Here is a 23,847-nt window from a genome sequence, read left to right as displayed (position 1 = left end):
CTTCCGACCCACCTTTTCCACGTGCCCCTCAACTCTGAGACCCCCACCCCCAAAGACCCCCTAAATCTCCTCCGGTCTCGAGGAGTCTCGCGGCATTTCCCCGGGCGTGAGCAGAGTATAGGCGGATAGGGGGCGACCGCGGCAGAGCTCGGGCCGGGGCAGAGCGGACAGTGAGGGGGGCCACCGAGCCTCGCCGCCAGCGGACGCGCCCCGGAGTCAGGCCAGACGCTGACCGGGCCCCGCCCCTCAGCCCCGCCCCCGCCTGGCGGCCGCGCCTCTCCGACGGGCGGAGCTGCGGAGCCTCGCAGCGGCGAGGAGGAGGGGAGAGCAGGCTCTGAGCCGGCAGCCTTGCACTGGGCAGGGCGGTGATATTTTTTTTTTTTTTCTTTTTCGCAATTTCCACTCTCGGAGAGCAGGAAACCCGGAGCAGCCGGGCGCAGCGGGGCCGCGATGCAGCAGCAGCAGCAGCAGGAGTCGCCCCAGGGCAGCAGCGGCAGCGGCAGCAGAGGCAGCAGCGGGCGGCGCTGAGCCTCCACCACCGTTACTGAGGAAGAAGCCGGCCCAGCTGCAGCCGCGTCCCAACGCCCGCGTCCCCGATCCCCGCGCCGCGACCTCGGCGCTCCGAACCCCACGCCCGGTTCCGCCAACTTTCACGCTGCTTCGGCGGCTCGGCCCGGCTTGGCGCCAATGGGTGAGTGCAGGGGCTGCTCAACCCTGTGTGTAGGGTCGGCGCGCCCATCCCGGGACCACGGACCCGGGGAGGGCGCCCCGGAGCCGGGCCGGGAGAGTGACATCGCGCTGGGCGCCCTCCCTCGCCTTGCGCACCCCGATTCACTCTCACTTGCTTTAGTGTCCCTGCGGAGCCCGCGCGCGCGGCAGGGACAGGAACCCGAGGGGGCCTGGACAGAGAATCGCGGGGGCTGGCTCTGGGGCGGCTTGGGTTGAGGGATGCAGGGGGTGTGGTTGGGTTTTTCGGGTGGGCGGGGAGAGTTTTGTCTTTGCCATTTTTCTTTACTCAAGCGTACCCTCCCTTGCGCTGTGGACGCGGGTACCTGAATTTGGTGGGTCCCTGCCCTCTGCAGGGTTCTTGGGGTTCTTGGTGTCTGTCTGGCCCAGGCTGAGAAGAACCTAGAATCTCGGGGTCTTTGGGGGAGGGTTAGAATGCCCTTATTGCCGACTGATGGGGTGATGGGAGGTTAGGAAACGCCCCAGTACCGGGCCTGGTGGGCTGGCTGTCCCAGGGTCCTGAGCTCTTCCTGCAACCCCTGCTTGTGCTTTCAGCTCTCACTCTCTCTGTCTTCCCCCTGTCTGGCCCTCTCTCCACTCCGAGGTCCTCAAAGGCTACTTCCCATGTCCTCCTCTAAGTCTGCAGGGCCGGGAACTGGATGGAAATGGTGATCCAGTTTTTTGATTTACCTAGAAAACATAATTTCCATGTAGGAAGCTAGCATTAGGTCTTCTGGGTCCCATTTACTATAGACCTGACAGTGTGGGACCCACCTTACTGCCCAGAGGAACTAACACTTTATTGAGCAAAGGACTTGTGACTGTCTGGTCTCTATTAAACGTTTGGTTTACCTAAGTCTTGCTGATAGCCAGCCAGCTTTTTGTGCCTCTAGCAGCTTATTTTTGGGTGTTTCTAGGCCAAGCATAGCAGGCTGCACATTATAATAAATCGTCATAAAGTGAGACTTTTCTGTATTCAGGTAATAGGATATTGGTCCACCAGCCAGAAAGGGTAGGCAGGAGTCGCAGGATGCTCATACATACACAAGCATTGAAGGGGAGGTCCAACCCAGTAAGTTGTTGGTCAATGAAGTTCAAATCCCATTTGTGATTGTTTTCCAAAATGCCTTTCCCTTTTCCAAAGTGGTAGTGATCTGGTGGCCTCTCAACTTAAGTGCCGCTCTGTTCCCAGTGCCCTTTTCTGATGGTCATACCACTCCAGGTCTAAATGAATTCCATTCTCATACGACACTTTTCCCCACAGCAGTATTACCTATTCTAATGTGTTTACTATTTATCTCCTCTACCTGGGCTCAGTCACCATTGGCACGGCATTGTGTTGTATGGCGCCGCTCACAATGGATTTCTTTGATGTTTGGTGCAGATTTAGGCTCTAAATATTGAGTGGATGGACCCAACCCTCCTACTCCATGGAAGACACGACGTTTAATTCCTACTCTTGTTTTGCTTTGCCTTAAGATGATTGAGTCCAATGGCCCAAGTAAATGCCTTTAAACCCTTATAGGTCACTTTGGAATGCCCTGCTTTCTCCCAACATGATAAGAAATGTTGTTGGGGTCACCTTTCATTTGGGGTGGGTTACCGAAAGAGTTATATACAAAAGGTAGTTGTCGGTTTGCATGGGCAGGCTTTGCTTTGGAGGTCTCAATGGAAAGAGGATGGCGTCTCCTTTAAGAAGCAGCAGACCTGTTTATCGTTGAGATCTAAACTGTTTGCATTCTTTAGACTCTCTTAAGAAAATGAGAGTGCTTCTGCAATTTATAGCCCTTTCCAGTATCATTTTAAAATTGTAGCCATTATGCAGCAATCAATTATTATTTATTTCAGGAGTTCATACACAGAGGCACCAAGAGCAAAATGAATGCCATTTAATTCATTACAATGTGCCTAAGTGGAATTTAAGGTGTTTGTAGTCGTTTGTGGGGAAAAATAACCTGCTGTTTTCTAAAGAGTCCTTAGTGGTATATTTACAATGAAGTACAGATATTTAATAGCTGATTCTATTTGTTTTTTAATAGAAAGACCTAGTGGTGCTAGGGTTCTGTGCGAGATGGCACAAGAACACACACACACACACACACACACACATACACACACACACACACACACACACACACACTCCCTTTGTCCAAATCTCTCTGGTTTTCCGGAGATTTAGCTCATTTACCACTTTGATACTCTTGCTTGACCTGATGGTTTTTCTGTTGATGAGTAACATAATCAAATCATATCATATAGTCCAGGATCTGAACACTAACTGAAAGTCACGAAATCCCGAACCCTGAAATGAAGTTGGCTAGTTATGCAGTGGTCTCTTACAAAACACTATGAACTTGCTGGGAGGGGCCTATGGTGCTAGACACAGGGAAAGCCTCTTAGAATTAGAGCAGTGCAAGTACTGTGACCCAAATCTGGGAGTAGTGAAGGGTTTGCAAGCCAAGCAAGTGACTTACGTTGAAGGATTTCCAGAGTGACAACAGAGTTTGGGCAGCTTGGGGCAATACTGTGTCAGTGGGAGACCATGCTGCATGAAAGCTAAAATCAATACAATGCAATGCCTTCTACAAACAAGTCTTGAGTTAAATATGGAAGGAAGGGCTCTCCCCTTTGTTTGGCAGAGTCCATTACTGGTTGCAGAGACCTTGGTTGTTTCCTAATCTACTCCTCCAGTTACCTTTGCATTGCTCATACCCATTGAAAATGCTGGTGCTTGTGATTTCTTAAAGGACGCTACCCGCAGTGAAAAGTATTTGTCCACTTAGTCGTCCATCTCATTATGTATTTATCTCCTGCTTTCTGCCAGGAAACAGGTGTGCATTACATTTAGACCGACCCACGTGAACTCCTCAGTCTAGTGGAGGATGTGTGTGGAAGGAATGTGGCAGTGTGTAAATAAAAGCTATAGTGAGCGTCCTGAAAGATGAGAAGAGGAATCTCGTGTAGGTTGGAGAGCAGGTGAGGATGATGTCTTTGAGGAGATCGTGAGTCACCCACCCTCCCTGGGCACACACCCGGGATTTAACAGGCTGAGTTTTCTTCTTGCTCCCCATGAGGACCATGGGGCCCCTGAGCAACGGGGTGTGAGAGAGGCAGACTTAGGTAGGGGCTTTGTGTCTGTGTCAGGTGGTTCGGGGAGCATTTGAAGGAGCCAGACATTGTTCTGGCTTGGAGGCTGCCAGAGCTACTCTGGGCTTGACTATTTTAACAAATGTTCTCTAGAAGAGGGAAACATTGGAGCCAGGCAAAATCCGGGGTTGGTATAAAAGCAGCAGACACTCACATTAGCAAGACTGGGAGATGGCTGCTCACATTTATGGTGTGGACAAAGTTCATGTTTTGGCTGCGTTCACACATGATTACGGGGTGGCTTTGTTTGTGTCTTGTCCTGTTCTGATCACAGACTGGCCGTGCCTGCTGCTGCTGTTCTGAGGGATGTTGCGCCCAGCCAGATCCCCAGTAGTAGGATCCCCTTTTCTGCTCCTCAAAGTTGACTGGAGGTGGTGGTGGTGGGGGGGAAAGGCTTCTGTTTTTTTATTTTTTATTTTAAGGGCATGTTCCACGACCACTACTTTAATATCAGTTAGGTTTAGTCTTGGGCTTTTGTTCAATATTGAGAAAAATGAACAACTGGAAAGCTATACCAGGGAAATACATGGAGTAATCCAGTGCAGGCTGCTGAGAACAAAGGGATCAGGTGCTATGTGAGAAAGAAAGAGCCCCGGCAAATGCCAGAACCCTTTCAGTGGTAGAGGTACTGACAGCGGTTTTCAGAGGGCTGTACCTTGGGATCACTTGAGAGACAGAAATTCTTCAGTCGTTTCCCAACAGACCTACAAAATCAGGAACCTTGGACAGTGGGGTTCAGCAATCAGCACTTGAATAAGTCCTCTAGGAGGTTCTTGTTTAATTTTTAACTTTTCATGCACACATACACATGCACCATGATGTGCTCATGGTAGTTAGAGGACAACTCGTGGGAACCGGTTCTCTCATTCCATCTTGTGGGTACCAGGGATGGGGTTCAGGTGGTTGTAGTTTTCAGCAAGTCCCTTTACCTGCTGAACCATCTGGTTCTGATGCATGGTCAAGTACACAAGCTTCTTGCCTTTTCAATGATGCTTCTGGCTCATTGGAGTGCTTGAGGTACCCTGTTCTGGGCTGTGTGCATCTGGGCTGCTGGGAAACAACATTGTTCTTCCTCCTATACTTGTATTAAGTATGCCTTTTCCTTGTTTTTCTTGGATCATTGGACATTCATAACTAATCGCTTTTTTCCTCCTTGAAGGTTCTATCTTTGTTTTTAAACTTTAGAGTTTTAAAAACCGTATGTCCCCCTATATTTGTGTATTGAAAACTCAACCCCCCCAATTAATGTTAATGATATTTGGAGTTGAAGCTATTGGGAGGCAAGTAGCGTTGGATGAGGTAATGAGAGTGAGCCTCCATGATGGAATTAGTGGCTTTATGGGAACAGGAAGAAACCTGCTTTGATATCCTCCACCATGGCAATGAAGCAACGAAGCAGCCCTTCATTGGAGCCAGGCAAACACCAATGTCATGCGCTTGGACTTACCGGCCTTTCTAAATTGCCCATCCCAGGGTATCTGGTTAGGGCAATGGAGAGCAGACTCAGACACTTCCTTTAGAGTTCCGCTTTGCATTTGTTGTTCTTATCTTTGTCCTTCCCTGCTGCTTCTTGAGACGCAGAGCCTGCACCTCTGAGGATGACCATCTCCGACACTGCCCTGATGGCCACTGTAACTCATCAACAGTCTGCCTCCTGCCCACAAAACACACAGACACAGTCCTCAGAATCCTTGAATTAACTTGAATTAACTTTTGAGTCTCGAAGACTTCTATTGGCTCTTGCATTGCCTTGGTTCCTAACGGCATCTTTTCCTGCCTCTGCTTTCCTATTGTCACATCTGTCTTAATCTGTCCGCCTATCCATTACAAAGACTTATTTATGGAACCACTTGAGAATCAGCTTGTTAAGAGCTTTAACTTTCTGAGTCCCAGGTTCTGAGGGTGAGGACATGGAGGTTTTTGAGGGGCCCATTATGTAGCCTCCATGCCCTGTATTCATCTCGTGAAGACCGTTCCAAAGATTACTGGACAGTATTTCATCTCGTATGAACTCTGTCATCTCCAACTGGGTACCCCCCACCTCCACTGTCCTGGCTCATTGCCTGGCATACAGCAAGTGCCATATGTTAATGACTGAGTAACCCTCTCATCCAAGTGTCGTTACTACTTGTAATGCCTGAGACCGTGGACTGCCAGCAGTGTGTGCGTGTGTCTGTGCAGTTCTGTACCTACCCCCACCCCACCTGGGAGCAAATTAGGTTGGCAAGGTCTGTTCGCGACAGCTCCTGGTGGCCTAAAGAGGAACACTCTATGTGTCGTGCGGCTTGAGTGAAGAACTACAAGTTTCAAAATGGAAACGTCTCCCTGGTCCTGGTGCTGATTTCTCAGTCTCTGGAATTGAAATGCTGGACTATTCTGTCTTGTATTGGTCGATTCCACTTGCTGATGAGGCCAAGGCTCATGGTGTTATTGTGTGTGGCCCCTTAGCAGCAACGGATGACTCCAACATTGAGGAGACAGCAACACCAAACTTGTAGGTTCTCTGTCAATGTCAAGTTCCCACTTCTCTAGTGGTTCTTGTTGTAGCCTCTTCAGCAGGAAAGGTGTGTGTGCGTGTGTGTGTGTGTGCGCGTGCGTGTGTGTGTGTGCACGCGTGTGTGTGTGTGTGTGTTTATTGTACTTGGGATTAAACCCAGAAACTTCAGGCTTACTAGACAAGGACTCTACCACCGCACTACACCCCTAGCTTTGAGACAGTTTCTCTATGGACTCCAGGCTGGCCTGGAACTTGCTATTTCTTCAAGACTTGGTTTGAGTTCTCCACTTTCCTAGTGCTGGGATTACAGGCCTGGACTTCAACACCTGGTTCCCAGTATGCTTTTAAAAGATAGCTTTATTGAGCTGTACCATGGAGTTTTCTGGTGTTTGATATACTACACGACTAAGTTTTAAATTTGTGCTAAATGTAAGAGACTTTACTATTCTATGTTTGCCATTTGGTAATATAAAATCGTTTTCCTGGTGCTCTGCAAGCATCACCACTCCCTAGCTTTAAAACTGTTTCAAGTCACTCCTCCCCAGTACTTTTCTAGTGTAAAGCTCAGAGTCCCTGTCTTTTAGGGACTTCTGGGCCTGTTAGGTACTTTCGAGAAAACTTGAAAGCCCAGCGCACCCAGTTGAGATTTCTTAAGGAATACAGAAAAAGGAAGCATGGTTTTGTTGTTTTAAATATGCTCTGGCCCTTGTTTCCTCTGGAAGACACTTCATCTTGCTTATCCTCTAGGTCCCTTCCCTAGTTACATCCCTGTCCTCTCAGGACAGACATTTGGGTGTATTTTGACATCCGGAAGCAGTTGGCATGACTGGCTTGGGTAGTCGCTTCCTTAGGAATCACTGGGATTTCTTGAGAATGCTTGGATCCTGGAAGAAAACACTGCAATGCCAGACCGATGCCTAGATTTACATATCCAGGGTTGATGGTCGTCAGCAGTTTCGTCCCCGAAATTCCTTCCCATAGCAAAAGGTCACTGGTTGATGGTGAGTACTTTGTTGATCCTTGTGCTGTGTAGATACTTATCTTTTGGGCAGCTCTGTCTTTTTCATTAGGGGATACTTAAACTAAACAGACTGTAGCCAGTGGCTTTTACCTCAGTGATAAACCATGCTTATATTTAGTCTTAGGAGGAAAAACAGTAATAATAAAACTCCTGCGCTATTTGTTGAGTGTTGAGTTGGCAAGCAAAGGTCTTTGCTTATTTTTTCCTTCTAGTGGCCAGGAAAGTGGTGGGGCCAGCCCAGGAGGCCAGTCTGTCCCCGGGTGCAGGGACAGAGAGGCCAGAAGAGGCACTTCTTCTTACTACTCCCCCCCCACCATCTTGGAGTATATCCTATAAATATTTTGATGCTCATTAATTACCCATTTTGCATAGCAAATTCATCTCTTTAAGTGCTGTAGAACAGTGTGTATAGACAATTGAAATCACCATCTCCTTAAACTTGAGCTTCTGCCACAGAGTGAGCTTCAGGAGAGCCAGGGCTACCCAGAGAAATTCTGTCTCAAAAAACAACCCCCCAAACCCTAAAACCAACCAACCAACAAACTAACAACAACAACAACAACAACAACAACACCCTTCAGTTCCTTACAGGTTATGGCATGTAAACACCAACTCTTTTGTTTTTGCTGGCTTTTTTTCTGGATTGTTCTAGACTTTGAAGACTCAAAGCCCTGTTCTGTTCTTGTTCTGGTCCTCTGGGGCTACAGGAGTTTTATCCATCACCTGCCACCTCCCTGTGCACTTGTAATTAGCCTGGTGTCCCGTCTAATTATTCCAGTTAGTTCTTTGATTATGTGTTTTGACATCCCGAAGCAGTTGGCATGAGGCGCTTGAGTAGTAGCTTCTTTAGGAATCAGTGGGATTTGGACAAGGTCTGGAAAGATCTTCCTTGCTTTCATGTCCCCTCCCTCTTCTTGGTCAGCTTCTTTGTGGATCTCCATTTTTTTTTTTTTAAGCAGATAGTTTTGGGAGCTGCCTCGGCCTGAGCATTTTACAGACCAGCTGCTGAGTGAAATTTATTTGTCTTGAAAGGATTTGTAAATGAAGTTTGCCTTTCTCTTACTTTGGTCATAAAAACGAAACATAATCTCCTGTTAAAACTTGATCAAAATGGGATAGTTAAACCACACAACTCTATCCTTTGTTCTCAATGAACTACTGTGTTTTGAGAGGTCTTGCTGTACTACTGCCCAGGCTGGTCTTGGAGCTCTAGGGCTCAAGGGATACCCCTGCCCAAGCCTTCTGAGTGACTTGGCCCACAGATACTATGCAGACTTCAATAAATTATTTCGTGGAGAATGGGTGGGAACACAGCTAAAATGAATTCGTGTGGATACCTAAGGCAGGTTGTGTTGCTTTTGTTAATCGATGGAGAATTGGAGCTACTTTTGACCATCAGAAAACAACTGGAGGAAAGTGATATGGTTTTGGACGATCCTGGGAAGTGGGCTTGGGAGAGCAGGAATTGTCACCGAGAAACTGAGAGGGAAGAGCAGCTCACACACTGCTAATCTGCTTGCTTGGTCTGGGGCTGCAGGTGCTTGCTTGAGAACTTTCGAAATTAGTATCGTTATGATTTTGTCTTGAGATAATCTCTCATGTAGCTCAGGCTGGCTTCAGACTCACTCTGCAGTTGAAGATGACCTTAAATTCCTGATCCTTTTGCTTCTACATTCCAAGTGTTGAAATTGCAGGTGTGCACCACTACACTTGGCTTTGAAGTTTGTTTGTTTTTTTTTTTAAATTTACTTTTATTTTATGTGTATGAGTGTTTTGCATGTGTATATATTTGTGAACCACTTGTATGTCTGGTGCCTGCAGTGACCAGAAGACAGCATCTGATCCCTTGGAACTGGAGATACAGATGGTTGTGAACTGCTATGTGGCTGCTGGGAAATGAACCTGGATCCTCTGAAGGAGCAACCTCTTAGCTGCTGAGCCATCTCTTCAGCCCAACTTAATGTTATTTTTAAAGCTAGATTTTAGAATAGATTACTTATTCACAATATTCAGAACGCTAAAGGCAAAAATATACAAAGTAGCTAAAGGCCTTTTTGGTTGTGGTGGTATGAACTTAGTTTGAGGAGAACCTTGGTACACGAGGCACACAAGAAAACAAAAATGAAAGTCTCTCTTTCCCATTTGCTACCACCATATAGGCTGCGACCCTTCTCATAGGCTGTTGGTGGTTTGTTTTTGGAGTTTTCTTTCATGGGGGGTTTCATGCGGTGGATGGGTAGCTATCTCCATTTTCCCCCTCATTTTTTAATGTCGTAGTTGATGGATGATGAGTGCATTTCTATTGCATTTGTGGCTTGTGCTCATTGGGGCTGTGCTGTGCAATTCTGTGGCTGAGTCCTCTTGTTCATTCATCTGTCTTTGCTGTGGTAGGGATGGATCCAGGACGTCGCATATGCTGCCCAAGTCAGCTGCACCCCAGCTTCCCCATCCTCTTTGACAGGACATGTGACTTTGGAAACATTTCTCCGAGAGACTGTTATAATCTGAAATCTTAACTGGCCAGTGCTCTTAACTGATAGAAACTTCATCCTGATTCTCAGCTGGTCTAGGGCTAAGGTTTTAGCTGAGTTAAGAGCTGTCTTTCCTCTTTCACTGGGCTTGAGTAAGTGTGTGTGTGTGGTGTGTGTGTGTGTGTGTGTGTGTGTGTGTGTGTGTGTGTGTGTGTATTCCCCCTTTGAGAGCCTGTATTGTTTAATGGAGTTCAGTTTTCTGGTTTTGAGTTGGCACGTAAAAAGCACTTGGAGGCACTTTGCCTGGGTTGGTGATAACACTTCATGGGGGAAGGGTCCAGTTGTGACATCGTCTGGTTTGTTTTAGGGAACCTGTGGGTTTTTAAATGGAGGAAGAGATGAAGCAGTTGTGAAAAACAGCTATAGTCTGCTGGGTTAACCCATGAGGCTGGTATGAGTTGAGGGAAGGGCACAAGGGACTCTCCCATCCTGCTTCCCTCTGGCTGTCTGCTTCTCCCTCTCTCCTGCCTTCTTCCCTACACCCCCCCCCCTTTCTCTGTTTCTTCATCCCCTCTCATCCCCCATATCTTTCTCCTTCCTCACTTCCTGGCCTCTTCCAGCGCCCTCACATTCTGTCTTCCTCCATTATTTTTAAATAAAAATCTAGATCCTTTTTTCTTCATCTCCCCTCCTTCTCCCTCTCTGTTCCCTAGCCCCCCCAACTCTGTCCCCTAGCCCCCTCACTGTCCAACTGACTTCCCACCCTATCCACCCTGACCTCTTCCTCCATCCTGGGTATCCTCTCACCCTTCTTTCTCTTTTTGTTTGGCTTCCCCACCCTTCTCGCTCACTCTCACCCCCTTCCTTTCTGGTCTATAGCCCTCTCTCCACATCCCTTTTGCTCCATGTCTCCTCATTCTTGAGACAGATTTTTATTTTTTGTCCCAGGTTGGCCTGGACCTCACAGTACTTCTGCCTCAGTTTCCCAAGTGCTAGCATTACAGGACTCCAGCTGTCTACCCCGGGTTCATCCTTTAACCCAGCTCTCTTCCTTGAAACCCTTCTCTCTCCCCATCCCCCCAACCCATTTGTCTCCTACACCCCCACCTCTCTCACATCCTGTTTTTTTCCTTTAAACCATCTCCCATAGAGGATTCAGATGTGCCTCAGATTTTCAAAGGTACTATTATCTCTTTTTTTTTGTTCAGTCTTGGAGCCAATAAAAATATTGTTTATCTCTGTGGTCTGAAGTTAAGCTGGCCATGTGCGGGAAAGGTTGGGGGGGATGTGTGCTCTCCCTAGGGAAGAGGAAGCTTGGGGAGTGTCTACCCTTTGCTCCCACAGACAGGCCTCCTCAAAGGGCAGGAAGAGTTAGGGAGGGGGGGACTAGGGTGAGGAGGCTTTTCCCAGGGGACAGTCAGCCAGCTGGGAGTCTAGGGGAACAGGGAGGTGCTGGGTGTCAGGGCTTTCTCACTGGGGTATAGAGGACTTCATCTCCTATTGAGGGCCTGGGAGAGTCTAGGGCAGTGATTTTATTCTGGCTCCAGTGTTAGCTAACTTTAAAGAATTTTTATTGATAAACACATGGTATCTAGATGCAGAAATTAGAAAATATCAAATAGGAGAACTTCAATTAACCACCCACACGGTTCTTAATGCAACCCATATTGTTTGATTTTTGTATTTTTATTTAAAATATTTATTTACTTTTGCCAACAGGAGAGGTGTCCGTGTGTGTCTGTGTATGTCAGACGAGAAGCCTGGGGGCCAGTTCTCACTTGGCACCTTGCTTTGAGGCAGGTTGTCTCTTTGCTGCTGTGTGGCGTACTCCAGATTTGCTGGCCTTGGGGATTCTCCTGTGTGCACCTCCCATCTTGCCACAGGACTCTAGACACATGTCACTGAGTCTGGCTTTGACATGGCTTCTGGAGCTCCAAACTCAGGTTGTCATGCTTGCTCAGTGAAGAGCCATATTTCAAGCACAGCAAGCATGTTTCTTTGGGGGATGTTTAGTATATGATTATGGATATGTTTACATGATATGTACACACATACATATTCATGTTTTCATTTAATTCCATAGTAATCTTCTAAGCTGATGTTTTTAGTAGCTGAATAGTTGCACTCGTGTATCTTAATTTCTCCATCATTTAGCATTTAGCTTGCTTCCATGATCTTCGTATTATGAGGATGTAATATTGTCCCCCTTTTTAAGATTTGTGTTTATTTTTTAGTTACTTAGTTATGTGTATGTCTGTCTGTGGGTGGGTATGTGCACACATGTGCAGATGCCTGTGGAGGCCAGAAGAGGGCGCTGGATCACCTGGAGCTACAGTTATGGGAAGTTCTGGGCCACCTGACACGGGGACTGTGGAAGTGAACTCAAATCCTCTACAAAAGCAGCAATGACAACTACTGGGAAATCTCTCCAGCCCCCATATTTCCCCTTTTTACCCTTAAGGAAATGAAGTGGTAGAGCGTAGCACTTTTTATCTGTGTCTTGTATGCAAGGACTTCTCAGCAATTGGAAGAGGCTCTGTGGATGAGAATGAGAATGACTTCCGTAGGTCTTGGGAGTTTATCACCTGTGGCCTAGGAGGAGATTTACCCGCTTAGGTTTTCTTACAGTTTTGCTTCAAGAACTTGTTTGACTTAAAGTGGGGAGGGGAGAAAATGAATTGTGCCATGCCTCTAAAGGAAGTAGTGTATGAGGCTTTCCTGTCCCCACACCACTGTACCATCTGCAGAGATTAGCCCCAGCTCTTACCTAGTGCAAACTGAAACTCCCGGGGTGGGGGTTGCTTTCATCCCCTTCTCTTTCTTTCTCCTTCCCTTTCTTCTTTGACTTTCACCACCTGACTGATGTGCGCAGGAACTTTCTTCCCCAGAACCACCGAGCTTTGTGTCATCATCCATGATATAATTGTGATTGAAATGTTAGGCTCAAAGGTGGGCGTGGTAGTGTGCACACCTGGAGTCCCAGCACTCAGGAGGCAGAGGCAGGAAGATCACAAGTTTTACGACAACTTGACTTACACAGTGAGACCTAACCCCGTTCAAGAAAAGAAAAAATAGTTCAATAGTGGGTGTGGGTCTAGCTTCAGCAGGGACTACAGAATGAGACCCAGTCCCAAAGCTAACACACACACACAAACAGAAAGCTTCAATCTCTTCAGTCTTCAAAAAACATCAAGATGAGTGACAGTAACTACCAGGACCCAGTCTGGAGAACCACCTGAAAATCCTTCTCATTTCATGCCTTTTATTAAGGGACAACCTAATGTAAAGAATTTTTTTTTCCTTAGCCAAGTATCCACTAAATGTCAGCTTGCATACTTGGTAAAAACGGAGTTGAATATCTATGATGGCCTCCCAGGGGCAGGTTTCTGTGAAAGTTGTGAAGTTCACAGTTGGTAAAAAGCACTAGTATCTATTGTGTGCCATCCTCTCTGTGTTACCTTACCAAATTCTAACTATAACGTGAATTTGTTGGGTAAACAGAGTAGTTAACTTGGTACTGTTGTATATTGGAATTCATGAACCTATCCAAATGTTTATTGGGTGCTTGTTAAGTGTAAGATCTGGGACATAGTGACTGGAAGACGGCTGAAGTCTCACCCACGGCCACAGTTTGCTTTACTTTCCTTTTCCTAACTGGGAGGAGATTGTGGCGTGGTCATTTCTGGAATCATACAAACAGTGGTTGAAGCAGAAGACCTCTGAGCAAATTCTGCTTATCCAGAAAGAAGGAAAAGTGTCCATTTCAGAAAAGCCCATCATATTTGAAGACAGTTTTTTGAGCTTTCAACAAACCTCTGGCAGCTGCTGGCCACCCCCTCCTCGCCCAGTTGGAGATTCAGAGACTCAAAATAGGTTTGCTCAAATGACTAATGTTGAAATTCCGCTCACAAGGGAACTATTTCCTATGAACCCCTGTTTTGCCTTAAACTTTTGAATGTTTATTAGCATTTATTTATTTTTATCGTGGTAAGTTATACAAAGCATAAACTTAGCTCTTTTGGGTAATGGGAAGATGGCTTTAGCAGGTGAAAATGCTTAGCTGCATGACCCTGATGACCAAGATCAATTCCCAGAACTCACATGAAGCTATCCAGATGTGGTGGTGTGTATCTGAAGTCTCAGCACTCCTAGGGGAGATGGGAGGTGTAACCAGGAGAACAGCCTGGGGCCTCTCCAGCTGGCTGGTCTGGAGTACTCGGTACTCAGCTGAAACAAGAGGGAGCCGACCTGAAGAAGGTAAAAAGCGAGCCCCGACTCCTGAAAGTTGTTCACTACCTCATGTGTGCTGTGGCACATATATAACACACACACACACACACACACACACACACACACACACACTCAGTTTCCACGCCTGAGGCTCAGTGTTGTTAAGAACATTCCCATTTGGGGGGTACCACCACCACCATCCATCCTCCCATCTTTCCGAGGTGAAACTCTTCTGGTTCTCCTGGCAGCTGGAATCCTACTCCCAGTCTCCATAAATTTACTTCTACATCCCTCATACAGATGGGGTCGTGCTGTGAGTTCACTTATTCTTTTGTGACTGGCTTATTTCATTCAGCATATTATCTCCAAGGTTCATCCATCTGGTAGCATGTGTCAGAAGTTCCCTTTTAATTGCTCTAAACTATATAATAATAATGTTACTTGAAAATGCGGGCATTTAACTACAGACAAACTGCTTTTGCTTTTAGCTCATTTACAAGTATAAACCTGAAATGAATTCACAAATTAAGCATAAATTAAGCTGCCGAAGTTCAAATCAATACAGACAGAGGAGTGATGGTGTTTCAGAGATGATGTCGGTGTTCGGCTCTGTGACAGGTGCTTAGTGGAGTCTTTTGTGTATACCTGTGTCTCCCATTTTCTCTTCTGTGTTCCAACCACAGGGAGAATCTATCCTCCAATCCTCCATATGCTTCTTGTAGGGGCCTTTTCACATGGTGCAAGGTATCAAAAATGATTCTGAATGTAGACGGGATGTTTGATGTCCTATGGGCTGCAGTCAGGCATCACTGTCAGTGTGCGATTGTGAACCCCGTCTTCATTGGAGGAACTCACACAGTGCACGGGTGTTTGTTTTTTGTCCTCTCTCTCTCTCTCTCTCTCTCTCTCTCTCTCTCTCTCTCTCTCTCTGACTTGGAAGGAATATCTATCAAGAGTCTTCTTAAAAAACCATCACTCACTTTTTGGAGTAAGCTTTATCATATGGATCCCTTTGTAACACTTGTGTGGTTTTGCTTGGTTTTAGTTTGATAACTGGGGTTGAAACTGTAGACTTGAGACTTGCGTGTTGGGTCTAGTTTTTCAGTTCGCTTAGTTTTCCTTCCATTGTCTTGAGTATGCCACTGTGTGTTTGTCCTGTGTCCAGCTAATTGACACATCACTCCCAGCGTCTTCTTATCACCATTCTTACAAATGCCTCCGGCACACATGTAAAATACACATGTTTAAAAGTTTAAAAGTGATAGTAAGGAGTGGTTTTTTGCTGGGTTTCAAGTTGTTGGCGTTCCAAAGTGTGCGTAACAAGCATTCGTTCTTAACCAATGGATGAAGAAAACATATTAATCAAAGGATAAAATAAATGAACATTCAGTTTTAGAAGACAACGCCTAATGGATCTTCAAAGTGTATGTTTACAAAGTGTAAACGTTTCTGCTGTTCCCATTCTCAACAATATTTGCTCTCCCAGATGTATTGGAATATAAGCTCTTTCCCAGAGACCCCCAGGTATGGCCTTTGTCTTCTTTATCAAGCTGATCCCAAGACTGTTCAGGTGGTACAACTGCTGTACCATGCAAGGTCATGGGACCCAGGCTCCTTCTCTGTTATCCACATAGTTGATGCTGGCTCCATAGTACCACTCAACCTACCACCCCATGGCAGTGTACTTTTGTTAAGGAAACTGCTGGTCGCATCGCTGTCAGCTATACCCATCAAGAACACCCCATGGCAAGAGTGTGGTTCCAGTCTCAAAGGTAGCTACACAAGTCTATGGAATGGCCATCTCCAGGGCGCCGAAGAGTTAAGAGCACTAGCTGCTCTTCCAGAGGGCTGGAATTTGGTTCTAGCACCCACATTAGATGACTCCAAACCACTTGTAACTACAGTCCCGGGGGATCCTATATTCTCTTCTGGCTTCTGCAGGCACCTCTCTGCGAGCACACACATACACAGGAATAAAAGTAAAATTGAAAAAGAAAAGTAACCATCAGCTGGGCAACCATGTGCCAACAAAACTTGATGGCGAGGAGTGCTTGCTTCTGTTGCCATAACAAATTATCACAAACTCAGAGGCTTTGAACAATGCGGACTCATCCCATAGTTCTAGAGTTCAGAATGCCAAGGTAGGGATGATTCTCTTTTAACTTGCCAGCTTCAAGGGGCCACCTCCTGACATCACTCCGGCCTCTGATTCCTTCATCCTGTCTTCTTTTCTGTCTCTTCTGCCTCTCTCTTTCATCTTCAGAATCCTCCACGATTACATCAGGCCCACTCAGTCAATCGACGACATTCTTCCCACTTGAAGATCTGAGATTTAACCCACCTTCAAAATCTCTTTTGCAGTGTTGAGTAACATACTCACAGGTGCTGGGACTTGTGCTGTGGACACATGTGAGGGCAGTGGTTATTGTTCTGTGCACCATTGTGGGAGCCAAGTGTTTTATTTCTTAAAAAGAGGAAGGAGAAGATGGGGACTGGAGATAGTTATCAGTTTCTGCTGTATCATATGACCGTATTTTGGGGAGCCTCGTGGCTGTACATACATTTTTAAGGCATTGTCAGAGCTGGTAAACTTGTTGAGGATAGGGTTTTGTTTTCCAGTAGTTTGTGACTCATAGAGTTGAAATGTCCCAATATTCTCCCAAACAAACCATATTTTTGAGGTCTACATCATTTCTCACTAGTGACCAAAAATCTGTCAGTTTTGTTTTGCCACATTCCATTTGTGAAGGGCATTCCCAATTCCTGTTCTATCCATGGTTTCTTGAGAGCCAGGGAGCCACCACCACCACAGTGATTAGATGCTGTGATGTGTATTAAGATCATGAAACATACTTAGTGCTCAAATATAGGAAAAATAAACAGAATCTGGGTGGGGAGATGGCTCAGTCAGTAAAGAGCTTGCTGCACAAGCAAGAGTACTTGAGTTTGGATCCCTAGAATCCACACAGAGTCAAATGAATAATGCACTGCTGGAATTTCAGATGGAGATGGAAATAGGGACAGGAGAATCCCCAGAAGCTCATGGACCAGCTACCCTGGCATATGCACCTGTCTCAAATGAAGTAGAGGTACCTGCACTTACATTGGGTGCACACACACACACACACACACACACACACACACACACACACACATACATGCACATACCCCCCCATAGTAGCACCCTGAGGCCAGGGCCCTTTTGTGTATGGTGACCCTTTATCAGACATTTCGTGTACATAGTAGTTAGACTAAACAAACTCCTCTTTCCTAATGCCTTTTTAGCCTTCCGTCTGTGTATTCATCTGTTTTGGGTGGAGAGGGCAGGGAGACACACAAGCATTTTTTGGCATGTGCTATGGACCAGAAAGTTTCTGCACCCCCAGATTCATTCGTATGTTCATGTCCTAATCCCCAACGTGGTCTTATTTGGAGATGGTGTCTTTAGGAGGATTAATTACAGTTTCATTCATACTCCTTGAGTCAGCTGATTTAGGAATCTGTATTTTTCTTTCTTTTGCCATTAATTACTTTCTTCTGGCAACAAAGAACCGAGTGAGTAATTAGTCACATTCTCATGCACCCATTTTTATACCCGGTAGGACAAACTCTCCGGGGTGATGACTTAGGATTTTCTAGGCATCAACAGCACTCGTGTGTGCTTTGCTGGCTCTAGCAGCACCTACCTACAGCTTCCCTGGACTCTGTTGTCTTAGCCTGTTCGAGTCCCTCCTTGTCCCTGATCCTGTCTTGGGAAATCTTAGTTTTCAGTCTGGAGCTGACAATTCTTGCTTAGGAGGCAGAAGAAAATAGCAAGTTTAACTAAAATAAGGGATGTATGTGCCGTTTAGTAGTTATGAATGGGAAGAAGTCACCAATTGGTGAAGAGCTATTTACTTTTGAGGTGGCATATGAAGCCTCTTCTTTACCTTTGTTTTACTTGGATTGCTGGAAGATGGAAGAATAGGAGCCTCGTTTGTAGCCATTCCTAGTTCTGCTCCCTTCTCTTCTGCCCTAACTCAGATGCTTCCTAAATTATTCAAGACAGGGTTCAAGACAGGTTAGTGCTCGGGGGAGGGAGGAAGAGCACAGGTTTGTGGGGAAACCCAGGGATTTCAAGGACTCCAACGCTCATGTTCTATAGACATTAGTGCCCCACCCCTAAGTTTTTGGGTCATTATCACGGCCTTCAAATTCACATCTAGCTTGATTTGTTACCTATAATGGCGGGTGGCAAAAGAAAATTATTTGTGGAATGAGAAGAAACAACGTGAGTCTAAAGGCAGAGGATTTTTTTCCCAAACCAGGGGAGAACGCATCATTTAACGGAATGCCTTATTGGCTTCCGTTGGCCTGAAATGGCAACATGGTCAGAGGCAATTGAGAAAGCCGTCACGACCTGTAGTCTTCTCTACTGTTGGCCATGTTGTAAGGCACATTTACCTATGTGGAAATAATTTTCTTTTTCACGATCTAAAAACATAGACATGGGACGATTTTGACATCATGATAGAATTTATGACCAGTCCACTTGTCCTGTATGTATGGGAATCTTGTGGCCCCTTGACTAATCATTAACAGGAGCTTGTTTTGCATTGAAGTTGCCTAGAAATAACCTATTTTGTGACCAGGCTCTTGTAAAGTTTGTACGTTGTTGGGGCAGCTGGCAGGCTTACTGGCTTTGCTGTTTCCTCCTAAGTTTCTCTGCCATGGCTCTGCCACGGAAGAATCAACCTTATCATTTTTAGTTGTGGTCAGCTTTCAGGCTTTCCACACTTCCTCCTGGGGCTGTAATGCAGCACCTTCGTGTGCCCTGGGTTGTGCAGAGCCGATCTGAGATATGGGAGCCCACACGCTTATTTCTACAGGGCTCTCATCCTGCATTTTACGGAAGTGTTGTTGGCTGGCCCCTGTACTCCTCCCCAGTGAGGGATGTTTTTCTTATTCCCTTCACTAACTGGGCTCAAACTTTTTATCCTGAACCAGACCCTGTTGTTACAGCAGGATCATTTCTTTCCACTAGGGAGTAATTGCTTAGAAAAAGTCCTTCTGTTAAAAACACAAGTCTTCCATATTCTAAATTGGCAGTGGAAACTCCCGTCGGCTGGCCTCACATTCAAATTGTCTCAGTGGTGGAGATTGCAGTGGGATGGTTGGCCTTTTTGGAAGCCCTTTAGCTTGTCTTGGGTCCTGGCAGTCTACTTTGGTTGTTATGTGTGTCCACTCATTTGGGGACTGTCTCCCGTGTCATAGGCAGCTTTTTGGATGGTCTTATACTTTGGAGGATGATTGGAGCCATATGCTGCTTCCTAGGCAACTGAGAGTTGTTGAAAATAGAACTCAAGTGGCCCTACTGTCCTGGCATTGGAAATCATTACTTTCTATTTTTAGGCCATCCCTTGTTATCCCGAACTCCTTTCAAGTCCAGGCAATAGGAATCAACCAGCAAGACCTTTGTCATGTGGACACGGTTAGAGTTTGAATTTTCCCTCTCAGCTCGTTGGAAGGAGTTTAGGAGACCCACATCTATTGAACTAAGGATGCTGAGTTCCGTGTTTCTTCCCTTTCAGCCACACCTGCTGTCTTAGGGGGGCTCTGCCTCACTGTGGGTTTAGGGTACTCACCAGAAGAAGATTATGTTTGTTGAAAAGAGCCGATTCTGACTCTTTGTGAGCTTATGGCGCCAGCTAAACAAATAGCCAGAAGAACAGTTTGCATTAAAAAAAAAAAAACAAAACAACCTAGTTTGCTAAAGAGCAACACTGAGACTTGAACCCACACGCTGTGAGCTTCAGTGGCTCTCAGAAGGAAATTGGTGTCATCATCCTTTGTTGCAAGGTGTTGCATTAAATGGTACGAAAGAAGAGGCTTAACTTCCATGGCTCATTTCCTAAGTAATAATCTCATTTTACTATCCCCGCTCTTGCCCACCTTCAGTTACAGAAATAACTCTGAGTGGGCTTTCTTTTTAAAGATCTGTGTCAAACAGATACCTCATAAAATGGCACAAGCCAAGTGTTCCTTTTAGAACCTGCCCTGTGACATAAAACCACGTGTGTCTTTAGCTATCGGACCCATGTTTTTTTTTTTTTTTTTTTTTTTGGCGTTAAGTGCTAGGGGAATGGAAACTAGTCACAGCTCTGGGTGTGGAGCTATGTTTTCAGATGAGACATGAAAGCGCTGTGGACTTTGCATAGATAAATTTACTTAACTAAAACTTGCTTATTCATTAGACCCCAAAGCATGCTGCTATGACATTTAATAACCAGGTTTATGTGTTTCCTGTTGCTGCCTGTCTTAGTTACCTTTCTATTGCTGTGATAAGATACCATGACCAAGACAACTTATAGAAGAAAGAGTTTGTTTGGGGCTTACGGTTTCAGGGATGAGTCCATGATGACAGAGCAAAGGCATGGTGACAAGAAGAGCTGAGAGCTTACACCCTGATTCATAAGCCCAAAGCAGAGAGGGAGAGGGGAGGGAGGAAGGGAGAGAGAGAGGGAGGCAGACAGACACTTTTGAAAGCTCAAAGCCCACCTCCAGTGACATACTTTCTCCAACAAGGCCGCACCTCCTAATCCTTCCCAAAACAGGTCCACCAACTAGGGACCAGCTATGCAAATCTATGTGCCTATGGGGTCCATTCTCATCCAGACCACCATACTGCCCTGACCACCACAAAAGCAACACAAGTGTACTGTCTCCAAATTCTATCGGAGACTGAAATGGGTCTCATGGGTTTAGCATCAAGGTGTTGACAGGGCTGTATTTTTTTGTGGAAACTAGGGAAAAATCTCTTCTTTTTTTTTCCAAGCTTCAGGAGGCTGCCCACGTTCTTTGGCTCAGGTTTCCTTTCTAAGTTTTCAAAGGAGATGAACTCTCCTAGCATCTCATCCCTCTGGCCTCTTTCTGTTTCTTCCATAATGCTAGCTTCATCTGGAGAATCCAGGTTAATCTCCCTGATTTAATGCCCACTGACTAGCAGTCACTGCAGGCTATTCACAGGTTCTGGTAATTCAGATGTGGGCATTGTTGGGGTGCATTATTTGCGACATTATACTAGGGACTTTATTTTTTTTAGATGTTTACTATAATAGGGCCAAGGGGGCAATGATGTTGGTCACAGCTTATGGTGGAGGACGGCTTTAATCCTTGCAGCACTGTAGGAAGTTGAGAAGGTAGACTTCTCCTAGCGGGCCTCACAAAGGGCTACCCTGCTGCTGGAGCCTGGTGGTGGGCTGGTGCTAAAGGGGAGTGGGGACTGAAGCAGACAAGCCACAGCTGGGCTGGTCAGCCAGCAAGTAAGGAGGAAGCAGGAAGATGAAGACAGGAAATGGCAGTCCAGTCTGTCCCTTGGGAGAAAGAAAATAGAAGATGGGCTGACTACATTTGACCTAAAGAAAAGAAAAAGAAGGGTTTTTAAAATTTTTTTTGGCCTGAGCTTTGGGATTGGTTTCTCTGTTGAGGTAATGTAGGGACTAGGCTAAACACATTTGGTCTCTGTTTAGATGTGGGTTGTATTTTTGCCGCTAAAGCACAAAGGTTTCAGTGTGACTGCTTGTGTCCTGCAGTGGGGGGTGGGGAGAGCAGCGGCCCATGTAATCACGTCTCAGGAGAGCTCTGCTCTAGGGGATGCAAATGGATCGTGTACATATTCATAGAGCCCTGGCTGGTTTCTCAGAAGCCTAAGATACAATCTGCTATGAGCTGAACCTCTGCTGCTTTGTGCTTTCAAGAACTGTCAAGTTCTTTTGTGACACAGTAGATGAGAACTTGGAGGGTCCTTTCCCACAGTCTTAGGGTCAGAAGGTATCCTAGCCACTCTTGACTCTTGTTAGTCACAAGGCCTGGGAAGAGCCTTGCAGCTTGCTCTGCAAGCTGTGCTAAGTCCTCTGTCACAGAGACTGTATGTGAGTGTGGCAAAATTGAACTAGTCCCCAGAAGGAGGACTTAATTTTATACCCAAACATGGGCCCTAACAGTCCTGGGTTTACTTTCTGAAGGGGGCAGGGTGCTGATCTTTCTAGATTCTTCTCTGTGGTTCTTATGAGAATCAGAATGACAGCACAGCATTTTCACCAGTTCGTGGGTCACAGAGCCATTGCCTATGTCGATGGTGCTAGGTCATCAACCTTGTAGTCAGAAGATTCTAATTAGTCTTATCTGCTGCCCCGCCATTCCTGGGAGGGGTGTTTGCTTCTGATTTGAGTACTTCAAGAATAAACTGATCATCTTCAGGTAAGAATTAATCTAATTAATGCATCAGAGTATATTTACTGCTTGTTTTTGAAAACATGAGATGATTTTTAACACTTTTGTTTTTATTTTGAGGGGCTGGAGAGACGGCTCAACAGTTAAGAGCACTGACTGCTCTTCCAGAGGACCTGGGTTCAATTCCCAGCACCCACATGGCAGCTCACAACTGTTTACAACTCCTGGTCCAAGGCATCTGACACCCTCACACAGAAACACATATAGGTGAAACACCAATGAACATAAAATGAAAATAAAGTTTAGAAAAGTTTTTTTTAACAGACTTCAGTCTTACAGAAAAGATGCAAAAGTGATATTGAGTTCTCACATAGCTCTCATCCAGTCTCCCCTACTGTTGACTGACACCATTCATAATCATAGTGCTTTTTGTGAGACCTGGGAAACCATCATTTACTACTTAATATTGACAGTATCATATAATGTCATCAGTTTTTCGACTAAGGTCCTTCTTTTAAACATTGCTGTCCTAGGATTCGTCCAGAATCTCTCATTTTATTCAGTTGTTAATCCACCCTGGGTTCCCACTGCCTGTAACTTGTCCTCCTCCATCTTTCATGACCTTGATACTTCTGGAGCATATTGATCAGTTATTGGTCGACTGATATAAAACTGTGTTTTCTGATGACTGGACTGAAGTTACTTTTTAAAGAAAAATCTTATTTTGTCTTTGAGATTAATATAATTACACCATTTCTCCCTTTCTTTTTCTCCCTCCAAACACCAATATGCCCCTCTCTGCTCTCCTTCAACTAAAGGCTTCCTGTTTAACAGTTTGGTGACTTCCAGTATATCCCAGAAGATTTTCATCTTTCCAGTATACTCTGTTTCATATACAATATCCTAGATTATTAGTTAGTCTCCAAGTAACCCCTCCTCTGGCCTCTTGTGAGGTACTGGGGGTCGAACACATAACCTAACATTTGTGCTCTGTCACTGAGCTACACTGCCCCAAGCCATTTCATTTTTATTTTGTTCCTGAATCAGGGACTTGCTAAGTTGCCTGTACTGGCCTTACCCTGTCTCTATCTCTGGACTAGCTAGGTGGCATTTGCCACTAATGCCCCAAGACTTCTTCTCTTTCTAGGCCGAATCAGGTCCATTGAAGGGATAGATGGTATATTGTTTATCCTCTTCTCTCTTGGCAAAGAGGAATTGGGTTGTTTCCCTTTTTGGCTGTTGTGAACTGTGCTGCTCTGAACATCGTACTTATGCTACTGGGTCGTGTTTTCAAAAGAAATTTGGAGAAGCTGCACAAGACTTAGTTTGGAAAGGTAGGAAAAGCAAGCATTCAGTTGTCCTGCCCCTGACCAAGGCTTTCAAAAGAAGACAGGGACATTATAGTAGGGCGAAAGGAGCTGGCAGAAGAATCTGGAGATGAGTAGTGACTGCTAGAGGGACTGGGAGGTGGAAGCCCAACCTGTCAGGCTTGTTCAAAGCTACTGCCTCGTGCAGAAGGCATGGGAGACTGGAAGCAAACCCAC

At 45.7% G+C, this 23,847-nt stretch overlaps 1 protein-coding gene across 7 annotated transcripts in view; it reads left to right on the top strand.

Annotated features, from left to right (window-relative positions):
* Positions 1 to 328: 328 nt before the first annotated feature.
* The window catches only part of Sh3kbp1 (SH3 domain containing kinase binding protein 1), a 337,525-nt gene continuing 314,006 nt past the window's right edge, over positions 329 to 23,847 (top strand). For 2 of the 7 annotated variants that reach the window (XM_085684713.2, XM_085684711.2), the window contains exon 1: positions 329 to 691. In XM_085684713.2, coding sequence (XP_085540839.1) covers positions 688 to 691 — 4 coding nt within the window. In that variant the 5' untranslated portion in view covers positions 329 to 687. The remainder of the gene's footprint in view (positions 692 to 23,847) is intronic. The other 5 variants (XM_085684710.2, XM_085684705.2, XM_048440701.3 and 2 more) reach the window with 3 other exon arrangements.

The sequence above is a fragment of the Myodes glareolus genome, chromosome X, assembly GCF_982192425.1.
Source record: "Myodes glareolus chromosome X, mMyoGla1.1, whole genome shotgun sequence".
Lineage (NCBI taxonomy): Eukaryota > Metazoa > Chordata > Mammalia > Rodentia > Cricetidae > Myodes > Myodes glareolus.
Note: the sequence above shows the minus strand (reverse complement) of the source record. Positions and strands in the feature narration are given on the sequence as shown.